Source organism: Anolis carolinensis, chromosome 6 (assembly GCF_035594765.1).
Source record: "Anolis carolinensis isolate JA03-04 chromosome 6, rAnoCar3.1.pri, whole genome shotgun sequence".
Classification (NCBI taxonomy): Eukaryota; Metazoa; Chordata; class Lepidosauria; order Squamata; family Dactyloidae; genus Anolis; species Anolis carolinensis.
Window position 1 is genome coordinate 99,243,254 of NC_085846.1, and position 27,396 is coordinate 99,270,649.

Genomic DNA, 27,396 nt, shown 5'->3' on the forward strand with positions numbered 1-27,396 from the left:
GAGCTGTATGGTGTTTTGGCCAGGCCACATCTCATGGACCCTTTTTTCCACTTTTTACCTCCAGGGAGGTTCTGAAAGTGTCTGACCTTGGGGCAAAGCTTGAGGTTTGCTCACTTTTATAAAGTCCTGAGATTAAGGACAGAGTGCTATGGGATTGCATACAAGCAAATGACCTGCTATTGAATAGCATTGGATTGCCCTCAAAGTCAAATGTTTTGCCTAAGTGAAGTCTGAGGAGGTGGCCTCAACTAGGTATCCATCAAGTCGCTCCATATCCCCTCCCTTTTTTTTTCTTTTTTGCTTATCCACAATTCATTTAAATGGGCATAGTCAATAAAGTAGCTCTTATTTGACCCAATTTTCTGAGTGTGGTTTCATTATTTCATGGTTGGTCATAAAAATTCTACTTAGTTAAGTTGCTGTAAATCAGCTTAGGCCTACAGCCTTTATTTGGGGATACGTCCAGCAACAGCTATTAGACATAGTTATTACACACTTCTCAGAGTTGGAAAAAGTTGCTTCTTGGATCCCAAAATCACCCTGCTGGCTGGGAGGCTCTGAGAGTTGAAGTCTAAAAGGTAACCCTTCCCAACTTTTACAACGTTGGCATGAAACAGATGCCAGACGCTGGGTACAAGGAGGAAAAGACAGGCCACTCCATCTGTCAGCATTTTCCAGGTTGGACGCAACTGGAGGCAGGATTCTGGAGGAGATGGAGTTTAGTTTGATCCAGGTAGACAGTTCTGATGTTCTTGGAAGATATTCCACAGAGGTAACTTCATTAGCCTGTTGTAGCAGACAATGGAACATCTCGTGGCACCTTGAAGACAAACAGATGCACTGAAAATCCTGGAACAGGTTACAAGAGATCACATGAATTGTTAATACATTTATTTTTGAAGTAATGAAGGCATAGCCATTTTTTAATGAAAGAAAGCATGGATTGGTAACATTGCTACTTTGGCAGTGGGTGGGAAATGGAAGGGAGGAGTAATGGTACCTCCAAAATATTGTTGGATGATATTTTATAGATTTGTTAACCATTTTCTACACTGAAGAGAGTTTTTTTAAGAAAGCCAAAATGAATTAGAAAGTAATGAGTAATGTACTACTGTCGGTATAGAAAGGGAAATCTGGCTTCAGCACCATTGTCAGCTCAGTACCTCGAATGTTCGAGCCTTTTCTGCAGTTACCTAGCATCAGTCCTCTCCCCGACCCCACTAATATCTCAGAAATAGCCAAGATGTTAGAACAAATTCCTGTCTGGCTCCCATATAGTCTAGGCAAGTATATACTGGTGTATGCTGAACAAAGCCATTTGTTAACTTGTGTCACTGTTGAAACTGATGAGAAGATGACAGGTAGTTATTGAAAGAGGAGAGGAATGCAATGAAAGCCTTTTTAATAATAAGGTAGATACATAAACCTTGTCATTTGGATGATTTGGTTCAAAATAGCTAGCCTCCTTCACCCGCATGGGCTATAGTAGAGGCTTTGCTGTGTTATCAAGCTTCCAATGTGTTATCAACCTCAGTTCTAAAATATACTACAGCAAGAGAAAGATCACAGTAATGCCAAAACTGAAATAAAAATTTTCTGACCTGATATGTAGGGCTTGAACATGTTAAGTGGCCTTTATGCTAAATTGATATTTTAAAAATACATTAGGAAGAATCATATTAAATGGTTATAATCCCTTCCCCACCCCACCCCACCCCTGCCAAAAAAGGGCATTGAGCTTGGAATCTCTTCGTGAAACATTTTCATACAAGTTTTTGTTCGGCATATTTTAATTTAGTCTGTAATTTTAATAGAACAGTGGTTCTCAACCTGGGGTCCCCAGATGTTTGTGGCCCACAACTCGCAGAAATCCCAGCCAATAGAAGATTCATGTTGGCAAGGAAATACTTTTGTATCTCTTCCATGTACAATCCCACTTTAACAGCTTTCATACGGGGCTCTCAAATACAGTGAAAGCTGCTCAGAAGTGTTTTAAGTATTTTAGAAGTAAACTGTCCCTTTAGCTCATCCTACGACATTTTATATAGAAAGGAGAAAAACAAGTAGGCTCTAGTGATGAACGTTAGGCTTAAAACTGGTACTTTGCATTAAAATTTCAGCTCATCCATGATCTGTATAGTCTATTAATTTGATGCTTCTGAGGCTGTGCCTCTCTTTTTGCAATCTGTAATACGGAGATAAAGATCATACCACCATTCATATGATAATAATTACTATAAAATGTGTATGTTGGGGAGCAAAGTTCGTGCATATGTCAATGTTACTCCCATTCTCCCAGTCCATATATCCATTGTATGCATGATTACCATATCAATAGGCTTCAAGGTTGACTAAAGACTGCAGAACACATTTAATGCATGTGTCATATAAAGATGTAGAGCATACTTCATGTGTTACCTGAAATCAGATATCTTAAATATTTCCATGTTTTAGACCCTCAAAGAGATTATACATCTGACCTGTGGCTTTAATGTATCAAAGAGCCTCAATTTCCTGGAATTTTCTGTTGCATGTGTATTTGCTGGACAAGAGATTTGCCAATATGCACTGTATGAAATGCGTATCAGAAGGGCATTTTGGAATTCAGCATGCCACCTTATAAAATGCACCCAAACATTTAAGAACAAAGGCTGAGAAGTATTTCATATTAAGGTATTTGGACAGTTGCATCTTCACTGTAATTCTTAAAAGTTGGTGTTAGGTTGCCATGTTGCTGTGTGCCATAGGAAAGGGTAGGAAAGGGTTAAGGGAGAGCCCGTGGGTGGGGTCATGCAATTTTCACACCAATGGAGAAAGAAAAGAACCTTGGAATGCCTGCCAGTGGTGGAAGAAACAGCTAAAATCTAAGATGAAATGTCCCCCGAATAAAAGCATTCCTTGGGCCTTGGTGTTTGGGGAGGACATTGGCACGGGTTGGCCTACATGTTGATGGCGCTCGCTGTAACCTGCAATGTCAGTGGAGGGAGTGCCTTTGGAGGCTTTTCAGCACTTGAAACTATGGCCTGTTTGTGGAGGTGGAAGGCTGTCTGTGTAAGTGGACACCTCCACCACATACACATACCCATTTTCACTTTTATTATGTGTATAGATAGATAGTGGAATGGGAACTTTAAACCAAGAGCTTTAGGCTGAAAACACTGGCCACTAACTCATAGTTCCTGGTGGGTATTCAGGAAGTTTCAAATTATTATTAGATTAAATTAGTTCAACTTTATTCAAGCATTATCATTTTGAAAGTCTAAAATTACATCTTTTTGAACTATAATTTAACTAACAAGAAAGATCATAAAGAAGTAGAATGGAGAGAGGGATCCTATGGGAGAGTGGATATGTGTGTGCAATATTTAGTCTTTGTTCTTTGAGTCCGCATTCACAAAACATGGAAAAACTATGACTGGGTACTTCCAATCTATATATATAAAAGAGTGATGGCATCACGGCGACCCACAAAACAACAAAACTACAGAACCCCAACCTCGAAATTTGACAACACAACCCATCATCCACGCCTCTAGGTTGATACAACAAAAAGCAAAGAAAAATAAAGTCCTAATTAGAGGGAGAGAAATAATTGTTTTTATCCAATTGCTGCCATTTAGAAGGCTCTAAGCTCTGCCCACTTGGTCTCCTAGCAACCCACTCAGCCCAGTGTTAATAAAAGAATAAAAAATAAAATAAATCAAATAATACAATAAAAACACTAAAAATTAATACAATAAAATACTATAATAACAAAATAATAAAATACAATAAATAAAAAGATAAGTTACAATAAAATTAATTTAAAAAATACAAATAACGTCAAATAAAAATTCCACAACAACTTTTAACCAATACCACCACCACTTTGCCACAGCAACACGTGGCCGGGCACAGCTAGTGTTATTTATAGAAGAGATGCTCCTTTTGATTAATCAAGTCAGTTTAAATGAGGCTAACAGGAAAAGAACTGCATCAGATATTTGGTACTGTGCTCAGGTTTTAGAGGAGTTAGGCGTCTCAGTTTAGAGAACATTATCACCCACTAAATAGTTTATATTTTATTTTATATAAAAATATTCCTGGTTCTTTTGAAGCTTATCTCTCTGTGTTTCTTATTTCCAATAAATCATAATCGGCTTAAGTGGAATCATTTTCCAAGCTATGAAATCTTTTTCCCAGCAATGTCATGGAGGAGAAGGATAATGGTTTTAGGGAGGGAATCAACAAAAAGAACAGATGGGGGAGTTCAGTGAAAGCAAAGAGAGCTTGTATTTGTGCAACTGTCTCTCTTTTCACTAATGAAGTGAAGGGAAAAGAAATACAGCAAATAATGGACAAACGTTTGTACCAGCAGGAGAAATTTGAAATACACTCCTCGAAGTGTCATGCAAGAACCGTTAATCAGTATAGAAAAACGGAAGGAAAAGCGGGGGTGCGGAGTGTGCTCAGTATTGTTTGCCACCAGCAACTGGTTGTAAGATTTAACAAGCTCAAATTGAAAAGTGTGCTTTTGAGAGATCCTCAAGGCACGATGGCAATACATTTTGGGGTGGTTATATTTTTTAAAAAACCACACAAGTGCAGCCTTAGAAGTCGGCATGCAAATGTTTCACAAATTTCCTTTAACTTTGTTCTTTCTGTTGGCGCTCCAGGCCACTCAGAGTTGGATTTTTTTGTCTGTGTCTGTGTGCTTATTTGCAAATGTTTTTCTCTGGTTGAATTGTAACTGCCAACTGCTTGTCTCATCTGAAGCTTGTGCTTCTGCTCAGCTTTCCAGTTCCTCTGATGTCATAAGGTGCATTCCCTTCCTTGGCTGAAACTGTTGTGTGTTGTTTAATACCCATTTCTCCCTGTTGGCCCATGTTCAGCAGAATGACTGTTCCACACGCCTTCTCCACCCAAAACAGCGCAGTCAGGAAATCTCTCTTCTTTTGCACACAGACCGACAAAATCCTTGTCTGCAGGAAATAGGCATTTGATCCCAATATCCTGCCTAAGCCATTCCAGAATCAGCCTCCTTCCTGTGAAATACCGGCATCTGCATATTTAAATCTAGCCATTGTTTTTATTAGACTCCCCTTCCACTGCTAATTCTTGGATGGGTTTCAACTGTAAAATCTTTGTCTTGGAATTAGGTGCTGAGTGTCGTTGTTAAGGTTGCAGGTTTGAACTGGTTTATTTAAAGTATTAACTAGTGAAAGCTTTATTTTAAGGGAGCTGAGTTACAGTGCAAGCTTGCAGAGACTGTTCTGATTGTGGTTTGACTGCTTGAATGTACATTTGGTGGCATCAATATCTCACATATCCCTTGCTATCTTGGAAAAGTACCTATCTATTGTAAGTTTAGTAACATGTTCATGTATGTAAATTTAATCAGTTGGTTAATTTGTTTGGCAATGAAAAGGCAACATATTGAAGGAATGACACTAAGAAGCCGAATCTGCTCTAGATTTTACTGAGCTATTTAGAATGCTGAACCTATTTCACTGGCATATTTTGGAACCTTGGGTAGATCTTTGGAAATTTAAACTAAAACTGGATTCACTCCATCACTGATATGAAGCTACCACTAAGCGGAGATATTGGACGGAGAAACCAAATACGAAAGCTGTTGAATATTGTGGCTGTATGTTTTGAAAGGGCAGCTTCATAATTCGATATTTCATACCTACGTTTTATGAAATGCTGATATCATTTAAATTCATTCATTCATCCTTTTTTAATCTATTCATTATTCATATCCTTTTTTGAGGCTGTTGTTCTTTTATTACTATACATTTCCATTTTATGCTTGCACTCCATCTTCTCTCTCTTTTTGCTTTGTTTTTGTTTATTTTAATTTGTTTTCTCTCTTCCCCCTTCCTTTTCTCTTTCCCTCTTTCTGATCCACAGGCATTGCAGTGCATGTTGGTCTCCTTCCATTCAGAACTTGACATTCAAAGGTACTTGATGAAAATTGAATCCTCTCAGAGAGTTAGTACTGCACTTTCTTTTTTCTGCACTCTGCCTTGGATTGAGCTGCTTGTTTTGTCTTTATCTGAAATGTGTGGTTTTGCATCAACATTAGTAAAATTGTCCTTGGTTAAGCCTGGACTTGCATGTTTTCTTTTTTTGCCTGGATTTGAACTAAGCAGCAAAATGAGTGGATATCTTTTATAACATTTGTTTTAAATTGCTGCATGTCTGTGTGACAACTCTCTTCTTATCAAAATGGCATGGAAAGGATTTGGAGGTAGCTGTTTCCCTTTTCCACAGCAGTTTTGAGTTCCAAGTAATTTCCAAGAAAATACATTTATTGTGCTTGGGGCTTTGTATTAAGTTGAGATGCTGTCTTATGTCACGTGCATCAGCTTGTGTTGGACTGGTAATACATAGAAAAGATGCCCAAAGCCATTGCATTTAAGGAGTATGTGTTTTACACGCACTTTTGAACATACGTTCCTCAGCTTCTGTCCTGAAAGGCATTTTGTTTATTCTTCTTTTCAAATCTCTATGTAGTAATGTATTTTTAACTATGAAGACATACCTCAGTTAACAAAACCTTTGACAAAAATCTCCTTGATATCAGACCCCCCACCCCAATCCACACAGTTTTCCTCTTCATTCTTTGTCTAGCTAGAATATTTAGCAGCATTGGCATTCAGAATATAGTTAAAGAGGGCTGTAGAAATGTATATTTTCAGTTTCTGTTTGAAGCCGCATGTCTGCAGTAAACAATACAATGATACCTAAAGTGGGGAAAAGAGGATTTTGCTGTAGCCTGGGATTTCTTAAACTTTTTCCACTTGTGACCCCTTTTTTGCCTGAGAATTTTGCACATGACCCCAGGTATATAGGCATAGGTATAAAATTACTGATAATAAATCAGCATTTGCAAGACTGATTTCCCTTTTTTATAGAGTACAGGTGAAGCATTTTGTGCAAAGTATATTGTAAACACTGCATGTTGTTGCTAACAGATTTGTGTAAAGGGGTAGCATTCAGAAACCTTGTTTTATTGCCAAATATTTAATGACCTCAACATTGAGTGAAGGAGACCCTATCTGAATTCGGGACCCACAGTTTAAGAAGCAGTGTTGTACGCAGTCCTACTGTAAATGTGTGTACCAGTCTGCAACAGGCAAGGTGAACAGCAGCTCCCTCCAGAATTCCTTGCAGAGCATGCAGGAAATGTAAAATGGGGAGAATGGCAATACCTCCCTGACCAGCAACCCCTAGTATACTTTTTAAAAAAGGGAATAGATTTATATATTTTTTTCCACCCAAACAGAAGTCATAAGAAAGGACTCTGGGTACATTTTAGAAGATGCTTTCAAATGGTCTTTGGAAGTTGATATTGTTTTTGGCTGTCTGTACAGGATTCACTTCTTTTCGTGTCAGGAGCAACCTGAGTTGCTTCTGATGTGAGAGAATTGGCCGTCTGCAAGGACGTTGCCCAGGGGACGCCCGGATGTTTTGATGTTTTTACCATCCTTGTGGGAGGCTTGTCTCATGTCCCCGCATGGAGCTGGAGCTGATAGAGGGAGCTCATCCACGCTCTCCCTGGGTGGGATTCGAACCTGGCAGCCTTCAGGTCAGCAACCCAACCTTCAAGTCACAAGGCTTTAACCCACTACGCCATCTAGTTGTTTCATTTCACAACAGCATATTGTCAGTTTTGGATAAACACAATGTTTGACTTATCCAAACAGTTGAAGTTGCATGTTAGGATGGCACAGGGCATGACAACTGCATTTGCCTTTTAACTTCCCTTCCTGCAAGGAAGTTTTCCTGGTGCTGAAATAATCTCTTTTTAAATTCTTGTTTGGAGACAGATTGTAGTTAGTCTGATATGAAAACGAAAGAAACTAGGTTCACCAAGAATAAAGAACTGAATTATAGTTACTGGTAATAATCAGGATAGACCCAAAAAAAAATTTCTTTGAGGCCAAAGACGTACACACTGGGGTGGAAGTTGAAGATTACTGTACAGCAAACATAGCTTTGTCCTTGAAAGGAAAAACATGGTTCAGAAAATTGAGCTAGTGACCTATCACTGTTGCCTGCTTCCTTCAGCTTCCTGAAGCTGTAGTTGCCTCGTTGTGTTTAATGATATTCTACCCATATAACCATGGCTTTCCTGAATCAGGTATTTATTTATATGTCAAAAACATTTCTTATTCACTTCTTTACCCACCAGAGGCTCTGGAACACTATGAAACAAGACATATTAAAATATCCTTTTAAAATAATAGTTGTACAGCCATTCTAAACATTAATTTGAAAGCCAGTTTCATAAAAAGTCCCAGCAGAAAGATATTGTTTTAACTGCTTGCTAGAAACTCAAGAAAGATGGAGCCAGGCTGATTACAGGGTGTTTTACACCTGAGGTCCTGCTACAGGGAAAGTCTTTTCTGAAGTACTCAGCTATCGAGTGTGTCGGGGTGATGGGATGTACAACAGACCCTCCGTTGGGGATCTCAGATTCCAAGCAAGCAGGTACAGGCAGAACGTGTCTGTCTGATATCTGGCCCCAAGGCTTTTGGGGCTTTCTAGGATGAATCTAGAATGATTGATTGAGCTCAGAAACAAACTGGAAGTCAGTGCAATTGCTTCAAGACCAGAGATGGATGATATCACAGCAACCTCTGTGCTAAGAAGTGGAGGGAAGGGAAGGGAAAGAAGGGAAGCACATCCAGCATATTCTTCATAGGGGAATACACAATTTAGTTTTCACTTTGGCATTGGGCAGTAACAACATTCTTTGTCCCCCCCCCCCCCCCCAAATTAGACATTCCATCTAGATTTATATAAACCTCCCCCCTTCTGATCTCCAAAGAATGAAATAAATGAGAAACTGTGGAGGCAAACCTGCTAAGGAAGCTTCTACATAATTAAAATGAAGAATAAGAATAAATGACCGACATATTTCATATTCATTTCTCTATAGACCTTGAGATGAAAGAACATAGTTTTTGCTGACCATGTGAGCAGGAAGCAATGTAGTGGGCAAGCATTAGATGGAAATAGTCAAAGTGGCTGGGAAATTATGCAGATTTGTTCAATAGAACTCCTTTCCTAAGAATGCAAAAGATATAGGCCCCATCTACACTGTCATTTAATGCAGTTTCATAATGCAGTTTAACTGCATTGAACTGCATTATATGAATCTACATTGGCATATAATGCAATTCAGTGCATTTAAACCATATTATGAAACTGCATTATATGGCAGTATATATGTGGCCATAATTACTAGTCTACCTCCAATTACCCACAGCTAATTCTGCATTCCTATGCATGCTTATTTAAGAATTCCACTTTTTAAAAAAATGGTGTCAGAGGCGAATTGAGAATATACTGCAAGTTGCTTCTGGTGTGAGAGAATTGGCTGTCTACAGAAATATTGCCCAGGGGACGCCCGGGTGTTTTACTATCCTGTGGGAACTTCTCTCATATCCCTGCATGGAAGCTGGGGCTGACAGATGGGAGCTCACCTCGTCTCGCAAATTCGAACCGCCAACCTTCAGATCTTCAGGTTAGCAGTTCAGCTGGCACAAGGGTTTACCCCATTGAGCCACCATGACTCCTTTTATGAATTCCACTGAAAACCATGCTATTTATGTCCTGCTTACAGTGTGACTTCCATGCCCATGGAACTGGTTCATGTTGTTTTTATCTATCAGGATCCAACAAAACAATTCCTCACTAGCAATTTTAAAGGCCCTTCAGACAAATTGTGATATGCTTCCACCAGAAGTTTTCTACCAAATACCTAGAGAAAATAAATTGCAAGCCACAATTTCTTTGTATCGTTTAAATTTCAACAAGTCTGAGCATGTAACCACAGCACAGACAAGTCTTGCCCAACTTTGTGTTTTCACGATATAATGGACTTCAACTTCTAATATCCCCAGCCAGTTTAGCCAATGGAGAGTGTACAGTGCTACATCTCAGGGGTGCAAAGTGTAGGAGTATTAATGAACAGTCATTCCCACTTCTCAGGAAATGGTGCAGTTCAAGAGCCTGCTTACCAGGATTTCTGGGCTTAATTTTCAAGAGTTGAGAGGAAACCATGCAAGTTAACCTGTGATAATACTGATCTGCGAAGAGCAGATGGAGCCTAGGACAAACATTTTCCTACATTGATTCCTTCTCTCTATTTGGCAGGAAAAAGAACGGATGGATTTTCAAAGTTTGCTAAACTTATGAAGTTCAATAGCCTTACAGAATTCTGCTTCCTGGATTTTAGGGTTGAGCAAGCTAGGATTAGCAAAATAATCTTAATTAACGCTCAGATGGTGATTTCGGTTCTCAAATTTTAATTGACATTTATATAGCCTATGGCTGAGTTCCAAAGGACTGTATACTGAGATTTTTCTGTTTCTTTCTTCCTACTGCCAATGTCTACACCTCTTTCCACACACCAACCCCCAGCTGCTGAATTAGAAGACCTTTGGGTGTCAATTAATGAACTATAAAGGGCTTCCCACATGATAGGAAAACTGGGAAACAAAAGATCCAGATGTCACTGAATTTGAATGCAGAAGTTCTTTATTTGCATGCGTGGACCATTGGATATTTCATCTTGTTATTTGCTATTAAATCATCTTTGACTTATGATGTCCCTATAAACAGGAGACCTCCATGAGTCCTGCTCTGAGTCTAGCAAAGTCAGAACCGTAGTTTTCTTTACAAAATCAAGCAATTAGCCATTTGGTTCTTCTTTTTCTGCTATCTCCCATTATCTCCACCAGTATTGCCATCTTTTCTTGTGAGTTGTGATGTCTCACAATGTGCTCAAAGCACAATGGCTTCAGTTTGGTCATTTTGGTTTCTAGGACAAATCCTAGCTTGCTCTTCTCTAATATTTACTTCTATTTTATTGCAGACCATGGTGTCTGTAGACCTTTCCTCCAGCATATTTTAGATGGCTTCATTTTCACCTTTGCAGCTTTCTTCACTGTCCAGTTTTTACCACCATACATAGAAATTGGAAATAAGATGGTATGTTTGATTCTGACTTCAGTATTTACTAACACTTGAGGATCACATCTAGTTCCCTAATAGCTGTCCTTTCAAGTCCTAGTGTTCTTCTCACTTCTTGACTACTATCTCTATTTTGATTAATGACTGAGGCATGATAAAGAAAAATCTTTATAATGTTGGTGTCTTCATAATAGATTTTTCAGTTATTCATCTGTGGACATCATTAGTGTTTTCTTCATATTCATCTTTAGCCTTGCTCCTGCACTTTCTCTATTAACTTGATATTATCTGCTAGCCATATGGTATCATCTGCATACATAAATTGTTGATGTTCCTTCAGATTTTACACCTTCCTCTAAAGCTAATTTTGCTTTCTGTATGACATGTTTAAGCAGAAAGGGTGATAAAACATAGCCTTTTCAGACCTCCCTCCTAACTGAACATTTTTCCATATTCTGTCCTATGGACATTGTCCCTATTGTCCACATTGTTAGCAGTAGACCAGTACAATCAAATGATTTGTTATCCCAATCTATAATGATGATGATGAACCTCATCTTAGCTATATAAAAAAATATCAAACAAATAACTCTAAACATGTAGAGGGAAACCGACATCTTACAATGTTATGTCTCCAAACTCTTGTGAAGTGTTTTCATTAGGACAGTAGTCAACTTGTGCAATAATCAAAGGTTGTGAAAGTTGTAGTTCAGCATAGAGCGGAGATGACTTAGAGGTGAGAATCTCTTTCTTAATCAAACTATGGATTTGCGCTTATCTCTTGTTAGTAAAACATGGAAGTAGGTCATAACCTGAGTTTACGATGAATGAGAACTTACTGGGAGTTCTCATAATCGTGACTGTAGTAAATCATAAGAGAATTGCTGTGATCTGCAGAAAAATTCAAAATATTTGGGTAATGAGAGGTTCAGATAACATGGATTGATTTATATCTCATGAGGCTGTGTTGGGGAGATACAGGTGTTGCACATTCCTGAGCAGGAGAAACATCCAGAAATAATTTTTGTGATCTTAGCTTTCTTATCAGGAAACAGTTCTGAAGGCTGGTGTTTTCATGTATACTTTTGTTTAAATGTTCAATCAGATGCGACAGAAATCCACACAACTTCTAGAGTATCGTTTTTGAACCCATGGGACCAGTACGTATGTTTTCACCTACTCACATCTGATAAAATATGTCCTCTCTATGAATTTTCTAGGTCCTGCATAAGGGAGAATTAACATCACAGGAGTGTCAACTTCTACCATGCTATAATACATTTGATTGGAGTTACACTTAAAACATGTACCTGTTTCAATACAAATTCAACTTAAGAACAAACCTACAGAACCTATCTTGTTTGTAACTTGGGAACTGCCTGTACACGATTGCAAGATCATTAAGCCACTGAAGTTTTCTACTATTGATTAAATCATAATCTCTTATTTCTGTTCCTACAACAACCAGAAAACAACAACCAGCTCTACTAATCTATGTGGCAGCCACGTGAGAGAGCGGCAGAATGCTTCTCCCATTGGGTTTTACATTCCATTGCACAGTGTCTCCCTCTTCAACTTTCATTAGCCTTCATTAACACAGTTGCCTGAGTATTGTGTTCTGTGAAATGGCATGATTTTTCTTTGCCCTTCCTCCCCTAACCCCAAAACAATGTTCATTGAATACTTCACAGTACTGGCTTCCTGCTTATCTCATCATAATAAAATAACAATATATAGAAAAGAAAAATGAGTTGGGTCACCCTGCTGTTAAGTATCTGGAGTTTCCCTTCTAGGCATCAGTCCATTTCTGTTTTCACAGCTGAAAATCCTTAAGATTGGTGTGAGGATACCCCCTCCCCCCTGTGCTTGTGTGTGCTTACACAGAAAGAAGTTGGTTGAATATACATGCAGGAGAAAAGCACTGCAAATATTAACTGTCTTTTATTGAAGGGAGTCATTGAAGTTTGACATAGTTACTTCTTTGAACTTTGTTGCCATGTGCCTTGGAGTCATTTCTGACGTATGGTGGCCCAAAAGCAAACCTGTAATTGGGTTTTCTTGGCAAAATTTGTCCAGAGAATGTTTGCTTTTAACATCCTCTGAGCTGAGAGACTATGGCATGCCCAGGGTTATCCAGCAGGTTTCCATGGCCAACCCTCAAATCATTACAGCACGGACTATGATTCCCGTAACCCTCTAGCCAGCATGGCCATTGACTAGTGATATTGCTTAGCAGGTGTTTTGAAATTGGTGTCCAAAAAACAAATTTTCCAAGTTGTGGATAAAATTTGTCAATGGTTTGCCTTCACTGGACTACAGGTGAGGTATATTTGGAGTGATTCTGGACACCATGGTCAGAATTCTGTTGATGCATTATACTGTCATAATAGTCGAAATACTGTAAAGGTACTGATCTTATCTTGAGAGCCCATTGGGATTAACACTGTGTAGTTCTTGATTGGAAGACCACTGGGTATTATGTTGGCATGACTATGGCTGAATAGGCAGTGGCAGCAGGATGCAAAGGCTGCAGGTATTGCAACATGAATGGACAAAAGGACTAGAGAAATGAGATACTCAGAGCCAGCAGGTTTTCTCTCCCCTCTCTCATTACTCCTGTGTAACGTTGAGAAAAACGCAACTGTTAACGCAATGTACTTACAGGCTTTAGATCCATTGCAACCACATAGGACTCCAAAATTGTTCTAACATGCCATTGTCCCTACACATGCAATAGATGCACTCCAAATTTGGCTTTATCACCTGGGGAGGGGGATAGTGATCTGAGTCAGGGATTTAACATCTGCCGCCATTGTTATGACATGTCTTGGTGGGCTTTAGACTTTAAGAAGCCTATTTGTGGGAGCCAGAAGATTTTGCAGTTGTCTTCTTGGTATGGTTGATTCTTTTGTCAAAGCTCCCTTATTCGCTGATCCCATCCACAGGTATTATTGGACCCAGGTGTCCTCTTCATTTATGGGTGAACCTACACAACTCCTCAGTATGTAGAACCAAAAGAACTCCAGAGCAAAAAGCACTGAAGGAGGATGGATGACTGACTGATAGATGATAGATTGAAACTTTTTTTGAGTCTGACAAAATCTGGGTAAAAAATCACTATGAGCAAGGTCAGCCCTGTTACAAAAAGGCATCAGTTGTTAATAACATACTATCATGACAGTGTTTTTAATGTCACAAAGGATGAGAGATACCTAGAAACCTTTCATCTCCAGACCTCCAAATAACTTGGATGGCCTATTCCTTGACATTATGAGCAGTGGACAATATTTTCTGCTCCATCTCAGGCAATCTTGAACCACCCATGTGTTAATAGTAGAGAAAAGCTTATTTTAGCCAACAATCTTCTCCTTTAAAAAAATTGACAAATTTAGCAATAAAAAGGTATATTTCTAACCCTGCGTATTTTTTTTTAAATAGCTCCAAATGCAGTTCTTTCTAGCAGGAACAATGTATCACACAACATAAATGTACAATACATTTGAAAAAAGTTATGAGAGTGACAAAATAGAAGGGAATATAATAAAAGCTGATGGATGGCTGACATTACTGGAATAGTACCACAATTTGCCTACCATTCCAGAGAGTTTAGTTTAAAATCTCATTATATATTTATAACTAACACTTTAGTCACTAATCTCCTTCTATACCACCCACAAGAGAAATCAGTAGAATATTCAGTATTGGGAAATAAAGTGTGTTTTTCTTCCCAAAGGATCCATTTTTAAGGGTACAATCCCATTTATTTTTGTCTTGCCTTGGAGATATATGAACATGCCAGTATTCAGCTCAGGAAGAGTGATGTTTGATGCGTGTTCCAAACCCAAAGTCTTGGGTTCTTTGTGAACATAATAAACACCACCTCTCCAAGTTGTGTAATAAATGCTTACTCCCTTGCTGCTGCAGCCTTATATCCTTTAACATCTTTATGAGCTGAAGATCTTATGGAGAGACTCTTCTCTCTTCCTGTCATCTTCTTGGGTTGGCCCGGTGGGAGCAACAGAATGGGTCTTCTTGGCAGAAGCTCTTAAATTTTGAAACTTCCTCCCTTGGAAGGCCAAGATGTCTCCATCATTTCTCTCTTTCTTTCAGCAAATTGATATAATATGTTGCCAGACTTGTAGAAAACAACTGGGTTGGGCTCTTAATGGTGTGCACTGCTATTTTTTTTTTTTGGAGTATATGTACAACAGTCCCTCCACATTTGCAGTTTTGACTTTTGTGAATTTAATTATTCACTGATTTAATTAAAGATGTTCTCTTCAGGAATCTCTAAGTCTTCCAGTGTGACTTTATGGTCAACTTCCTCCAGTTATGCTTAGATAACATCTCTCTAGAAATCTTTAGGTCAGTGGTTCTCAACCTGTGGGTCCCTAGATATTTTGGCCTTCAACTCCCAGAAATCCTAACAGCTGGTAAACTGGCTGGAATTTCTGGGAGTTGTAGGCCAAAACACCTGGGGTCCCACAGGTTGAGAACCACTGCAATTTAGTGGCCAGCTTCTATCAAATGTTGACTATAGAGTCATACTGGAAGACCTAGACTTTCCTAGAGTAGGGTTCACTCAGGTAAAAAAAAAAAAGCTATATATGTATTTGCTTTTTTTCTTTCACTGGCATCCTGTGTCCTTAACTCCAGAGAATGTGGAACGACATACGTTGTCTTTTGATGAATTGTTGATTGTCTTTGAAATAACTTTTTAATTTATGACATCTAAAATATTTTTGTTATTTATATTTACTTTATATTTAAATCAATGAACTTTAGAACAGGGAATGTTTCCTCCTTTAAAAAAAGGGTTCTAGATCACCAATCTAGAAGAGGATCTTGAGAACATGAGCTGCTACTTTCCCCTCTGCACCATTTTCCTTCTAAACAAATCATCCCTGAAGTTACTTTTTGTCACAAACACCCACTGAGGAGAGGCTGCAGAAAAGTGGGTGGAAGGAGATTTTATTGTGTAGTTATTTCTTCCATAATTTTTTAGCGCTCCTTTCTCCCAGAATGGGATTCAAAGCAGTTTACAGCAATTTTTCAAAGATCCAGCTAAAACAAATGTTAATTACAAAATACCTTGACTCCCTCCCCCCATTTCCCACAAATGTGGTTTCTGAAGAAGGAGGTAGGACCAGTGCTAAATTAAAATATTCTTCCACAATATGTAGTTCAATCTCTGATTCTAGGCCTGTAAAGCAGATATTAATTAATGAGTAGAGTCTCTCTTAATTACTGTAATGCTAAACTGTTTAGCATTTGAATAAGCCATGCCTAGCCATTGTGATTTGTTAGTCTTTGTGAAACTGACAGGAATCCAGAAGGGAGCCTGACATAATTTACATGAAACGCTGGAATTTTGCTCAAAAAGAAAAACATAATTGTACCCAGTGGATGTTCAAAATAAGGCTAGACACCTCACTAATTTCCAGCTTCTTGTTAGAATAGCAAACCTGTGTGTGTGTGTGTGTGTGTGATAGATGAATGGGGAAATAAACAGCCATGTTCTATATTGGTAAGCATTTTTATTTTAAAAATCACAACTGAGATTAGAATAATAACAGATACAATAAAACCAATAGATAAAAATTTAAAATCCATTCTTAATGGATTTCAAACCAAGGGTAACTGATAAAGTTAACAATTGAGGAAATAGGAAACTGCTTTTTGCTTTATGTAAATGTATGCTTAATTAACTGTAGAAACATTCAACACTGTGGAGCCCTATTCAATTGCACATTAAAAAGGTTAAATCAACACACACAGAGTCTGTTAGCCTTAGTTCCTGCTGTTGTTGCTGTGATTCATGAAAGAGGAGAGCTTCTTTTATGTATCTAGGTTCTCTATGTGAGCAGGAACCCTAGAAAAATCTGAGTTCGGGCTTATTCAGAAGCCCCTATGCCAGTGGTTCTTAACCTATGGGTCCCCAGATGTTCTGGCCTTCAACTCTCAGCAATCCTAACAGCTGGTAACTGGCTGGGATTTCTGGGAGTTGTAGACCAAAGCATCTGAGCTGCTGAACTTGCTGTTGGCCCCAGCTTCTGCCAACCTGGCAGTTCAAAAACATGCAAATGTGAGTAGATCAATAGGTATTGCTCTGATGGTGAGGTAACGGCGCTCCATGCAGTCATGCCAGCCACATGACCTTGGAGGTGTCTACGGACAACGCTGGCTCTTTGGCTTAGAAATTGACATGAGCACCAACCCCCAGAGTCGGACATGACTAGATTTAATGCCAGGGGAAAACCTTTACCTTTACTATGATAGGAAACTTAATTTTAAAAATTTGGAAGAGTTCTTGAGTCCGTCTCCTTTACCTGCACCACCCCTTTCTGCCTGTGGGGAGCCCATCAGGTCAGGATGGAATTGTTGTTGTTGTTGTTGTTGTTGTTTATACGGATAGTCACTTCCCACTCTTCCCAGCCCATGAATTACTTTGGGTAAACAACATCTGTTGATTGGTATTGGCTGACAGAGGGGAAGATTCCCATGATGGGACAAGGGGTGGCCATTTCAGACTGATGGGTTTCATTTCCCAAGGGAGAAGTCCATTGTGTTGTGATTGGGGTGCTTTCAAGCGCACATTGTCCAGAGGCTTTAGATGCATGCTTCTTGAAGTTGGCAAAAGAATAGAATAGCTTTATTGTTATTGTACATTGTATAAGAAAATTAAATGCTCTCCCCAGCACACATCACGAAAACAACACACTCATCCCTCCACTCCAACCACCACCTCACAACCCCTAATGCCATATCAGTGCGAAACTATGGAGTTCAACATAGTTACAGCTCTAGGATAAAAGCTATCTCTCAATCTGTTTGTCCTTGCCTTTGTCACCCTGTACCGTCTGCCAGATGGTAATAATGCAACTAATAATAAGGAGAAACAACTGGAAAAGCTGGCACGATATGAGAATTTAAAGATCGAATTACAAAGATTCTGGCACAAGCCAGTCACGGTGGTCCCAGTAGTGATCGGCACACTGGGTGCAGTGCCTAAAGACCTTGGCCTGCACTTAAACACAATCGGCACTGACAAAATTGCCATCTGCCAGCTGATATCCTGGGTGAGCTGGATCTTTTAGATTGTTCTGAGCTTTCTTAAGGCTGCAAAACCTATAAAGTTCTTCCAGAGAGGGGACAGGGCAAGAATAAATCAATCTTGGGAAAGGAATGAGTGGTTGTTGGAATAGCTCAGCTGAGAGTCGTTCTTCTGGCTTTCATAGCCAAACGCGGTAACTGCAGGTCATTCTTGGACCTCAATAACATTTGAGGTCCCCGTTTCAGATAACAGCTTAATTCTTTACATTTACACTTTGAAATAACAGGGACACTATTGTAGATGAAATCATTCTCACTTATAAAAAATTCCCAACACCAACATGCTGTTCATATAGGAAGGAAATGCTACATAGATGCTAGATTACATGGTAGTCATGCCCTCCCCGACAGTAGACCTCATTTCAAGTAATTCAATGCTAGAATGGCTGTTTCCTTTAATTTCTTTTGGCTTTTGGGGCGTTACTTGTCACTTCTCAGGTATTAATATCCATACGCACCAGCAGTGGTGTGTTTACAGCCTTGTAACCTAGACGCGATTCACATCATAGAGGCACTTCAAAGCATGCCTCTTGGTTCTCGAAGATGAAAAATGTTCACTATAATTTCTGGGAAAGGGAGGAAAAATACTACTTCATAATCATGTCACTGCAGGACCCTAGATAATACCTAATATATTAATACAAACCTTTTGTAAGCTCAAAGCTCCAGAGGCTTTGCATTTCTCGTTAGGTATTTCAAAGTTATTATATTTTGAGAGCAACTGGACAAGTTGGCAAGAGAAAGAAGAGAGAGGCTGAAGCTCTGCAGCAGCAACCTAATGAAATCCTAATAAAAAAGCTTACGCTGCTCACTCAGCCAAGGTCACCAAGGAGGTATAACATGATCTGTGCCATTTCTGCAGCAAGTTCACCTCATCCCACTCAAGTCAGGAAAAGGCCAGTTGTCAGCAATATGGTTCTCTTCGTTTTTAAACCCTGTCCTGGTCTGAGCGGTGTTTTCCAATTTTCTAAATATAGAACAGCATTAACAAGGATGAATCATGGGTTTTAAAACAGACCTAAGGACTGTAATTCATCCAATGATCCAGGCAGTGTGCATGCAAATGGGAACTGGAAAGGATTCAATGTGGTGAAATCCCTGAGGTGTGTCCACATGGCAAGTCACTGTGTCTCTGCATCAGGAATTACATCCTAACCCCAGATCAGGGGGTGAAGTTTTCAGGAAAATAGGAATTAGTGGATTGGTTATGACAGAGTTGCTGTTTTCCCCATTTTTGAGTTGAAAATATCATACTTAGAATGTGAATACAGTTAATAATGCTTGAACTTTTCAAGATATGGATCCTGCCTCCCATCCATGTATGCATTGATTTAAATGAGTTTTTAATTTGTTACCAATGAGCACCTATTCAACAAGATGGCACAAATAAATATTTGACTGGCAAAGCATCTCAGATAAAAATGGACAACTTCAGAAAGTCCAGGTGTCAATTCTTTGCCTGAGGGACCATTCACTTGGAATACCAAGAATGCCACAAAGGGAAAAGGGGAAGCTAACATTCTTGGTTTTGAAAAGCGTATTTTTTGTGTTGTCAGAGGCTTTCATGGCTGAAACCACTGGGTTGCTGTAGGTTTTCCAGGCTGTATGGCCATGTTCCAGAAGCATTCTCTCCTGACGTTTCACCCACATTGATGGCAGGCATCCTCAGAGGTTGTGAGGTATATTGGAAACTAGGCAAGGGAGGTTTATATATCTGCAGAAAGTCCAGGGCGGGAGAAAGAAATCTTGTCTGTTGGAGGCATGTGTGAATGTTGCAATTAATCACCTTGATTAGCATTTAAAAGCCTTGTACCTTTAGGGCCTGGCTGATTTCTGCCTTGGGGGTTGCTTTGTTGGAAGGTGTTAGCTGGCCCTGATTGTTTCATGTCTGGAGTTCCTCCTTTCCTATGTTTTCCTCCTTTCTTTTGTAATTGTCCACATGCTTGTGGATTTTGATGGCTTTTCACATTCTGGGCAATCTGGAAGAATGTGAACACATTATAATGAAGAAAAACAAGTTTGGGAGTTGGTACATTCAGCCCCAGGACAACACTTTGTTGAGCACTGATCTAAGACATGAATAGACAACTATGGCGGGTCTGGTAATCAAGTTTTCTACCATATCCAGATCCAATTCTGGTTCCACCACGCACAAAAACCGGAACTGGGAGTCATCAGAAATCTGCTTTCAATTTTCTTGAAAAGCTTTGATAGACAGCAAAACATCTCTGGATAATTTGAAAATGATTTGAAGGCAAATAACAACAACATCAACACCATATAACACGAGAAGCACTGACAGACATGCCTTCCATGGCTGAATGATTAAATACAGGGCTAATAATGGCAGGGAGGGGGGGGGGCATAGGGTCCACATGGATAGTTACTAGTTTGGAAGGATTGGTTACAAACAGCCTGTGGAGATGTATGTAATCATATAGTTGGGCGTGTTCTTAGAAGTTGTCCAGTCCAACCCCTTGCTTAATGAAGGCTCTGCCGTAAAGGAGATACCCATGGCATCATCAGACAATCCATTTAAATACAGTCCTCCAAGTAAAGGAGAGCGTGCCAAGTCTAAAGCCATTTGTTCCACTCTTAAACACTTCTTTCTCATAGGATATTTCTTCTAATGATATCTTGAAATAGGCTTTCTTGCCATTTCCACTCATTGGCTTTAACCTCTGGAGCAACAGAGAGTACGTCTGTTCCATCTTCTATAAGACATCTCTTCAGATATTTGAAGACTGTTCTCACGTCTTCCCTTCATCTTCTCCAGCCTAAAGATACAGAGCTCTTTCAACTTCTCATCATGTCTCTTTAATTTGCTTTAAATTGTGCCTTTAATACTGTTTTAAACTTTGATCTTCTTTCATCCTTTGATTTTTTACTGTAAGTATACTGGCATACATTATTAATGCAACACATGCATTCTTGAGACAAATGCAGGTTGTAAAGTGAATAAAATCAATCAGATACATAGATCAATTTGATCCTCACAGAACTTGCTTTCCCGGTTGTCCAAGGATTCTGAATAGTTTGGGACCACAGACGACAACTCTATACTGTTTGCAGCTTTAAGACCTCTTGCCCCCAAATCCACCCTATATAAGAAAAGCAATCTCTCTTGCTTCTTTATTTTTCCACCCACATGCGATTTTTTTTCTTTGCAGTATTTATATCTGTGGCTATTATGAGTTACCCAAAAAGAAAAACAAAATAAGTTTGCAATGAAACCTTTCCAGCTTGGAATCTGTGCATCTAGCCAAGAACAGGCCTTTGAATCTTGCTGTGAACCTCAGCAGAAGCCGTTGCCCTTCCTACCAAGCCCTAAAATTCCTGCATGACTCCTGGGCTCCCTGCAGCTCCCACCGTTGCCAAGTTTCTTTGTGCCAGCTACTGACATGACCCCGGACTCCACACCCCTTCATCTGACAGTCCCTTACAGAAGAGCCTCTCTTTGGGTTGATTCTGCAGTGACCCAAACACAAATCTGTGTGTTTTTAGGGCTTGGTAGGAACTATGTTATTTCTAAACATCAAAGCAAAGAATGAATTCGGTTTTTTTTTTTTTTTTTAAAACAGTAGTGGCCAAAACAAAATTCAGTTCATAGTCAAAACAGTATACATATGATTCTATAAATATTCTTTATAAGTAAGAAAGAGAACAAGAAATTAGACTCAGGAAGCATGAATATATATATACTGTATAACAGTGGTTCTCAACCTTCCTAATGCTGCGACCCCTTAATACAGTTCCTCAAGTTGTGGTGACCCCCAACCATAACATTATTTTCATTGCTACTTCATAACTGTCATTTTGCTACTGTTATGAATCGTAATGTAAATATCCGATATACAGGATGTATTTTCATTCGCTGGACCAAATTTTTCACAAATACCCAATATGTCCAATGCTGGTAGGGTTGGGGGGGGGGGTTGATTTTGTCATTTGGGGGTTGTAGTTGCTGTGATTTATAGTTCACCTACAATCAAAGAGCATTCTGAACTCCACCAACGATGGAACTGAGCCAAACTTGGCACACAGAACTCCCATGAACAACAGGAAATACTGAAAGGGTTTGGTGGGCATTGAACTTGGGTTTTGGAGTTGTTGTTCACCTACATCCAGAGAGCATGGTGGACTCAAACATTGATGGATCTGTACCAAACATGCACAAATACTCAATATGCCCAAATGTGAACACTGGTGGGGTTTGGGGAAAATAGACCTTGACATTTGGGAGTTGTAGCTGCTGGGATTTATAGTTCACCTACAATCAAAGAGCCCCCTGAACCACATCAACGATAGAATTGGGCCAAACCTCCCACAGAGAACTCCCATGACAGGCAGAGAGAAGACCATCAGAAATATGTGTTTTGTGATGATCTTTGGCGACCCTTCTGACCCCCCTCCCCTTGCGAACACCCCAGTGGTCCCAATCCCCAGGTTGAGAAACACTGCTGTATAATATCACACAAGCAGCAAGTCTTCAGAGTTTCACATATTATATTTACTTCCTCTTATATCTTTTTGACTATGTCTTTGTGTGTATCTTCAAGCCGGCTATCAACTTATGGCAAACCCATGAATTTCATAGGCTTTCCTTCGGTAAGGAAAACATGAAGGCAGGTTGTAATATTTTTTTTTTGTCTTTTTTAACATTGGGGCAATTAAAACATCTCCCTAAAATTTAAATGATGTTATAAATAAAGAACATAAAACTGCTCTTTATTTATAAATAAGATAAAAAAAGAACAAATATGTTCGCAACCATCCATATGCTCCTCTCCTTTCATATATTTTAATTTGTTGGGTTGTTTGTTTGATAGGGCCATTGTTCAAATTCTGTTTAACCATTTGCTCTGAGTCAGTCTGTTTACAAGATTCCCATTCTTGCTATGGCAAGGAGAAATGCAATAATTTCCTTATGTTTTCTTATATTTTTCAAGCCATTTAGAGGTTTAAGAGATAAAACCCCATCCACCTCCTCTGCTTCCTAAAATACTTTCCGCCTCCCTCTTAAAGCAAAGGCGAGCAGCATCTCCCTATGGATTGAATGCCGCCCCTCATATGCCTATTTTTGCCATTCCCCATTGCGGCAACAATCAGTAGATTGCTGCCAAAATTCAATGGCATGGTGATGGTTTGAATATAAACTCATGTTCATTTTCAATGTGAAACAACTACTAAGAATTCATGCCTCATTTTAAAGGAGAATCATTCTCCCAGAAACCTCCCAGAAGTACAACTTTTGTTTAAAAGGAGGTCATGCTCCTCATGCATTCAGTGTAAAAGTGAACAAAATTAGAATGCAGAATTATGGTTTGTTTACTTCTACTACCAACTATTAGCAGGCATGAGATACAGCCTGCAGTAAGTCAAAGAGGGGAGGAAATTGGAATCAAGGACAGGCTTTTAAAATTATGCTTGAAGCTGAAAAGAAAACATTGTTTTGGGGAGATTGAGGTTAATGAAAGGGAAAGCGAAGAGTCCTGAGGCTCAGTCTGATCTAAAACCATCAATGAGACCAAAGTCCAAAATTTCCATGTGAAGTTAAAGCTCATTGAATGACCTTGGAACAGTCACTGTCTCTCTGCCTAATGTCTCTCATAGGAATGTTGTGATGATGAAGTGATGATGGAGGGAAAAATCAGTATATGCTGTTTTGAAAACACTTGTGTGAAATCTAGGCAAATTAGTACCAGCCCCCCAAAAAATAATTATCCAATTCCTTTGAGGTTCCGTTAACACACTGACCATTTATTGTGGCGTCCAGACAACAAACACTCACAAAGCACATGAAAGAAAACTCTTAATAAGCATCAGTGTTCTATGGATTGTATAATCAGGATCTGCTTCAAACAGGTTCCAGGATTTCCTATATAATCATCTGCATAATGAAGCCATTGTCTTCAGTACTGTTTTAAAACTGCATTAAATGGTCAGTGTAGATTGGGCCTGAGTGGAGAAATGTCCTTTCATATAACTTACAGAGCAACCAACTTTATTGTGCAAACCCACTATTTCCATACTGTAGTGTTATCATTAATAGTAGATCAATGCCTCACTTCTCTTTAATAGTGCAATTGGGAGCTCCCGACAGCGCAGTGGGTTAAACCCCTATGCCAGCAGGACTGATGACTTAAAGGCTGGGTTGCTGACCTGAAGGTTGCCAGTTTGAATCCAACCCGGGGAGAGTGCTGATGTTCTCCCTCTGTCAGTTCCAGCTCCATGCGGGGACATGAGAGAAGCCTCCCACAAGGATAGTAAAATATCAAATATCCAGGTGTCCCCTGAGCAATGTCCTTGCAGATGGCCAATTCTCTCACACCAGAAACGACTTATAGTTTCTCAAGTCGCTCCTGACACGAAGAAAAAAATAGTGCCCTTGCGTAACCCCACCTTCCCACACTACTACTATCCCTTATTTTTTATTTTTAGCACAATTCCAGAATTTTAAAAAGATGAATATAAATATAAAATATACAAAAGCCGCCCATTTGTGACTAGTAAGGGGGAGGAGAAGTGAAGGAGAATCCTAGAGTTGGAAGAGACCACAGGAAAATGTAATCACAGCCCTCCTAACAAATGGTTACAAACTTTGCTTACAAACCTCCAGAGAAGGAGACTCTACCACCCTGTGAAGCAGCATATTCCGCTGCCAGATGTCTCTTATTATCAGAAAGTTCTTCCTAAATCTCTTTTCCTGCAATTTGAATCAATTGCTCAGTGTCCTAGTCTCCAGAACAGCAGAAAACAAGCTTGCCTCCTCCTCAATGTCACTTCCTTTCAAATATGCAAACATGGCTATCATATCCCCTCTCAGCCTTCTTTTTGGTGAGCTGAGTATGCCCAGCTCTCCAAGCCGCTACTCATAGAGCTTGACTTCTAAAACTTTGATAATTTTGGTTGCCCTTCTCTGGACATGTTTCAGCATTTTAATTTTTTAAAATTGTAGTGTAGCATGCCAGCACAGGGGACCCATCTCACCAAATTGAGGGGAAATTTGCAGGACTGTGTGACCTATATGCAACTTGCCTCATAGTTTATCTCTTTCCAGTGATTCTCCTGTTAATAACTAGGACAGGGAAATCATAGGGAGGAGGCAGATCAGAAGTGGAATGCACATGGCGTCATGCAATACCACTTTGCCTGCCTTGTGCAATAAACTTCTAAAGGCAGGTTCGTGGGGATTTTGGTGGACAAAGCTTTAATTCATTGCATGTGTGTTTTATGAATATATATTTACTGCTAATACACTGTTATTGTTACAGACAGTGCTAATAGTTGCCTCAGCAGCAGGGAATAGGATTGCCATCCGTCTAACCCATAATGTCTTAGCCTCAGGTATTTGTTAGATATGAATTTTGTGCGGCTGGTTCTACAGCAATAAAAATCTTAATGGAATACCCTGGGAGAGTCTTTTGTAAATAACATACAGAGGAGTCACCTTGAGCTCCCAGGGTCTGGTATATTTCTACATTCAGCAATTTGGTTGTTGTTTCATCTTTTTTTCTTCTCTTCCTTGCCTCCCCTCAGGCAGGATCTTAATGTTACTAGGAAAATATTTGCTCTCTATTAATGATTTATTTATTTTTATTTCACAGACAAGGAGCCCCAAGCTGTCTCAAAGCCCACAGCCCAATTTGGGAGATCAGGCCGAATATCTGTCAGAGGCATCTGCCGACTCCCTCGAAATCATGTCTGAAGGAGAGCCTCTTTCTCCTTTCTCAAGAGGAAGCCGCACAAGAGCCAGTCTCCCTGTTGTGAGGACGACAAACCAGACAAAGGAACGATCCCTTGGTAAGACATACACACTTTCATGAACTTTACATCTTGCAGTGCTTCCCAGGAGATGTTTAATGATGGGTAATTGTTGTGAGACCCCTGAAACCACCAGAACACTTTTCCTGAAGCTAAGACATTGTGTAAATACAATTACTACTATTGAATGCAGCATCAATAATACATTGTTGGCAACTGCACTGAAGGCAAAAGGATTTTAGTTTAAATGCATGAGTCTGCACTGATGAGATCTTGAGTTGCAGAACTGAAGAAGGCCTCCACCTTGGTATTAGCTAGTGTTAGAGGTGGGAAAGGTGTTGCCCTCAAACCCTGTGTGTTTTCGTCACCTTCACAAACTCTTGGAAGCTTGCACCCTATTTTTGACCCCCACCCCCAAGTTCTTAAGCCCAGAAGGATCCCAATAGGAATTGACTTGGAAGTTGGCCTGAAAATCATGTCCTGTTGACATGATTATTAAACAAGTGGTAAATAGTCTTTGGTGGAATATTGGTACCCACTTGGAGGCAAAAAATACATCCTAATGTCAATTTATTTTGTTTGGGAACACTCAAGTTTCACCAAGGTTTCTTGGAGGCCCAGTGTGGCCCTTGGAGTAGATATGGATGTGTTCATTTATGAAGGCTGCTGTAGCTTTTAGTGCGCATGAAATCATGCACACATTTTAAAATTCACACAACAAAAATGCATACAGTTAAAAAGAATTTACCATTTAAGAGATTCTCAAATTAACATATTCAAAATAGAAAGAACCTAGATCAGGCATGGGCAAACATCAGCCCATCAGGTATTTTGGACTTCAACTCCCAGAAATCCCAGGAATTGTAGGAATTGAAATCCAAAACACCTGGAGGGATAAGTTTGCCCATGCCCAATTTAGATGTTTTTAAAAACAGAAATAGTTGTAAAAATGAAAACTAGGATAGTTTTCCATAAATGAAGAATCTGATTTGATGAATTGGACCATATACTGTTCTGTTGTCCATATCAACTTTTGGTATATCTCCACATTTCCCATGTTATTGTCTTTCCTAGACACACAAATAATTTCTCAGGGTAGCTATTCTGGCCATATGTTTCACCAGTTTGGAAAACATTTAGTGAATTTCTGTTGGTAATTAACTGCACAAAGAGAATAATAGACTTAGAAGGACCATCTAGTTCAACCCCCCTGCCATGCAGGAACACACAATCAAAGCACCCATGGCAGATGGCCATCCAGCCTCCTCTTTAAATCCTACAACGGAAACTCCACTACACTCTGAGGCAGAGTAGTGTGGTGCCCAGATCAGGACGTGTTATTCCAGGTGAGATCTGATTAAAGCAGAATAGAATATGGCTGTGACTTCCCTCTATCTTGATATCATACTCCTGTTGATGCAGCCTAGAATCACATTGGCTTTTTTAGCTTCTGCATCATATTATTGGCTCATGTTCAACTTGTGGTTTACTAAGACACCTTTCATGTGAACTGTTTTCAAGCCAAGTGTCACCCATCCTATATCTGTA

At 39.5% G+C, this 27,396-nt stretch overlaps 1 protein-coding gene across 16 annotated transcripts in view; it reads left to right on the top strand.

Annotated features, from left to right (window-relative positions):
• Positions 1 to 27,396, top strand: part of kiaa1217 (KIAA1217 ortholog) — a 387,178-nt gene that overhangs the window by 254,868 nt on the left and 104,914 nt on the right. For 8 of the 16 annotated variants that reach the window (XM_008112409.3, XM_008112425.3, XM_008112413.3 and 5 more), the window contains one exon: positions 25,692 to 25,887. In XM_008112409.3, coding sequence (XP_008110616.2) covers positions 25,692 to 25,887 — 196 coding nt within the window. Of the gene's footprint in view, positions 1 to 5,895; positions 5,977 to 25,691; positions 25,888 to 27,396 lie in introns of those variants that run through there. The other 8 variants (XM_016994285.2, XM_016994286.2, XM_062983745.1 and 5 more) reach the window with 2 other exon arrangements.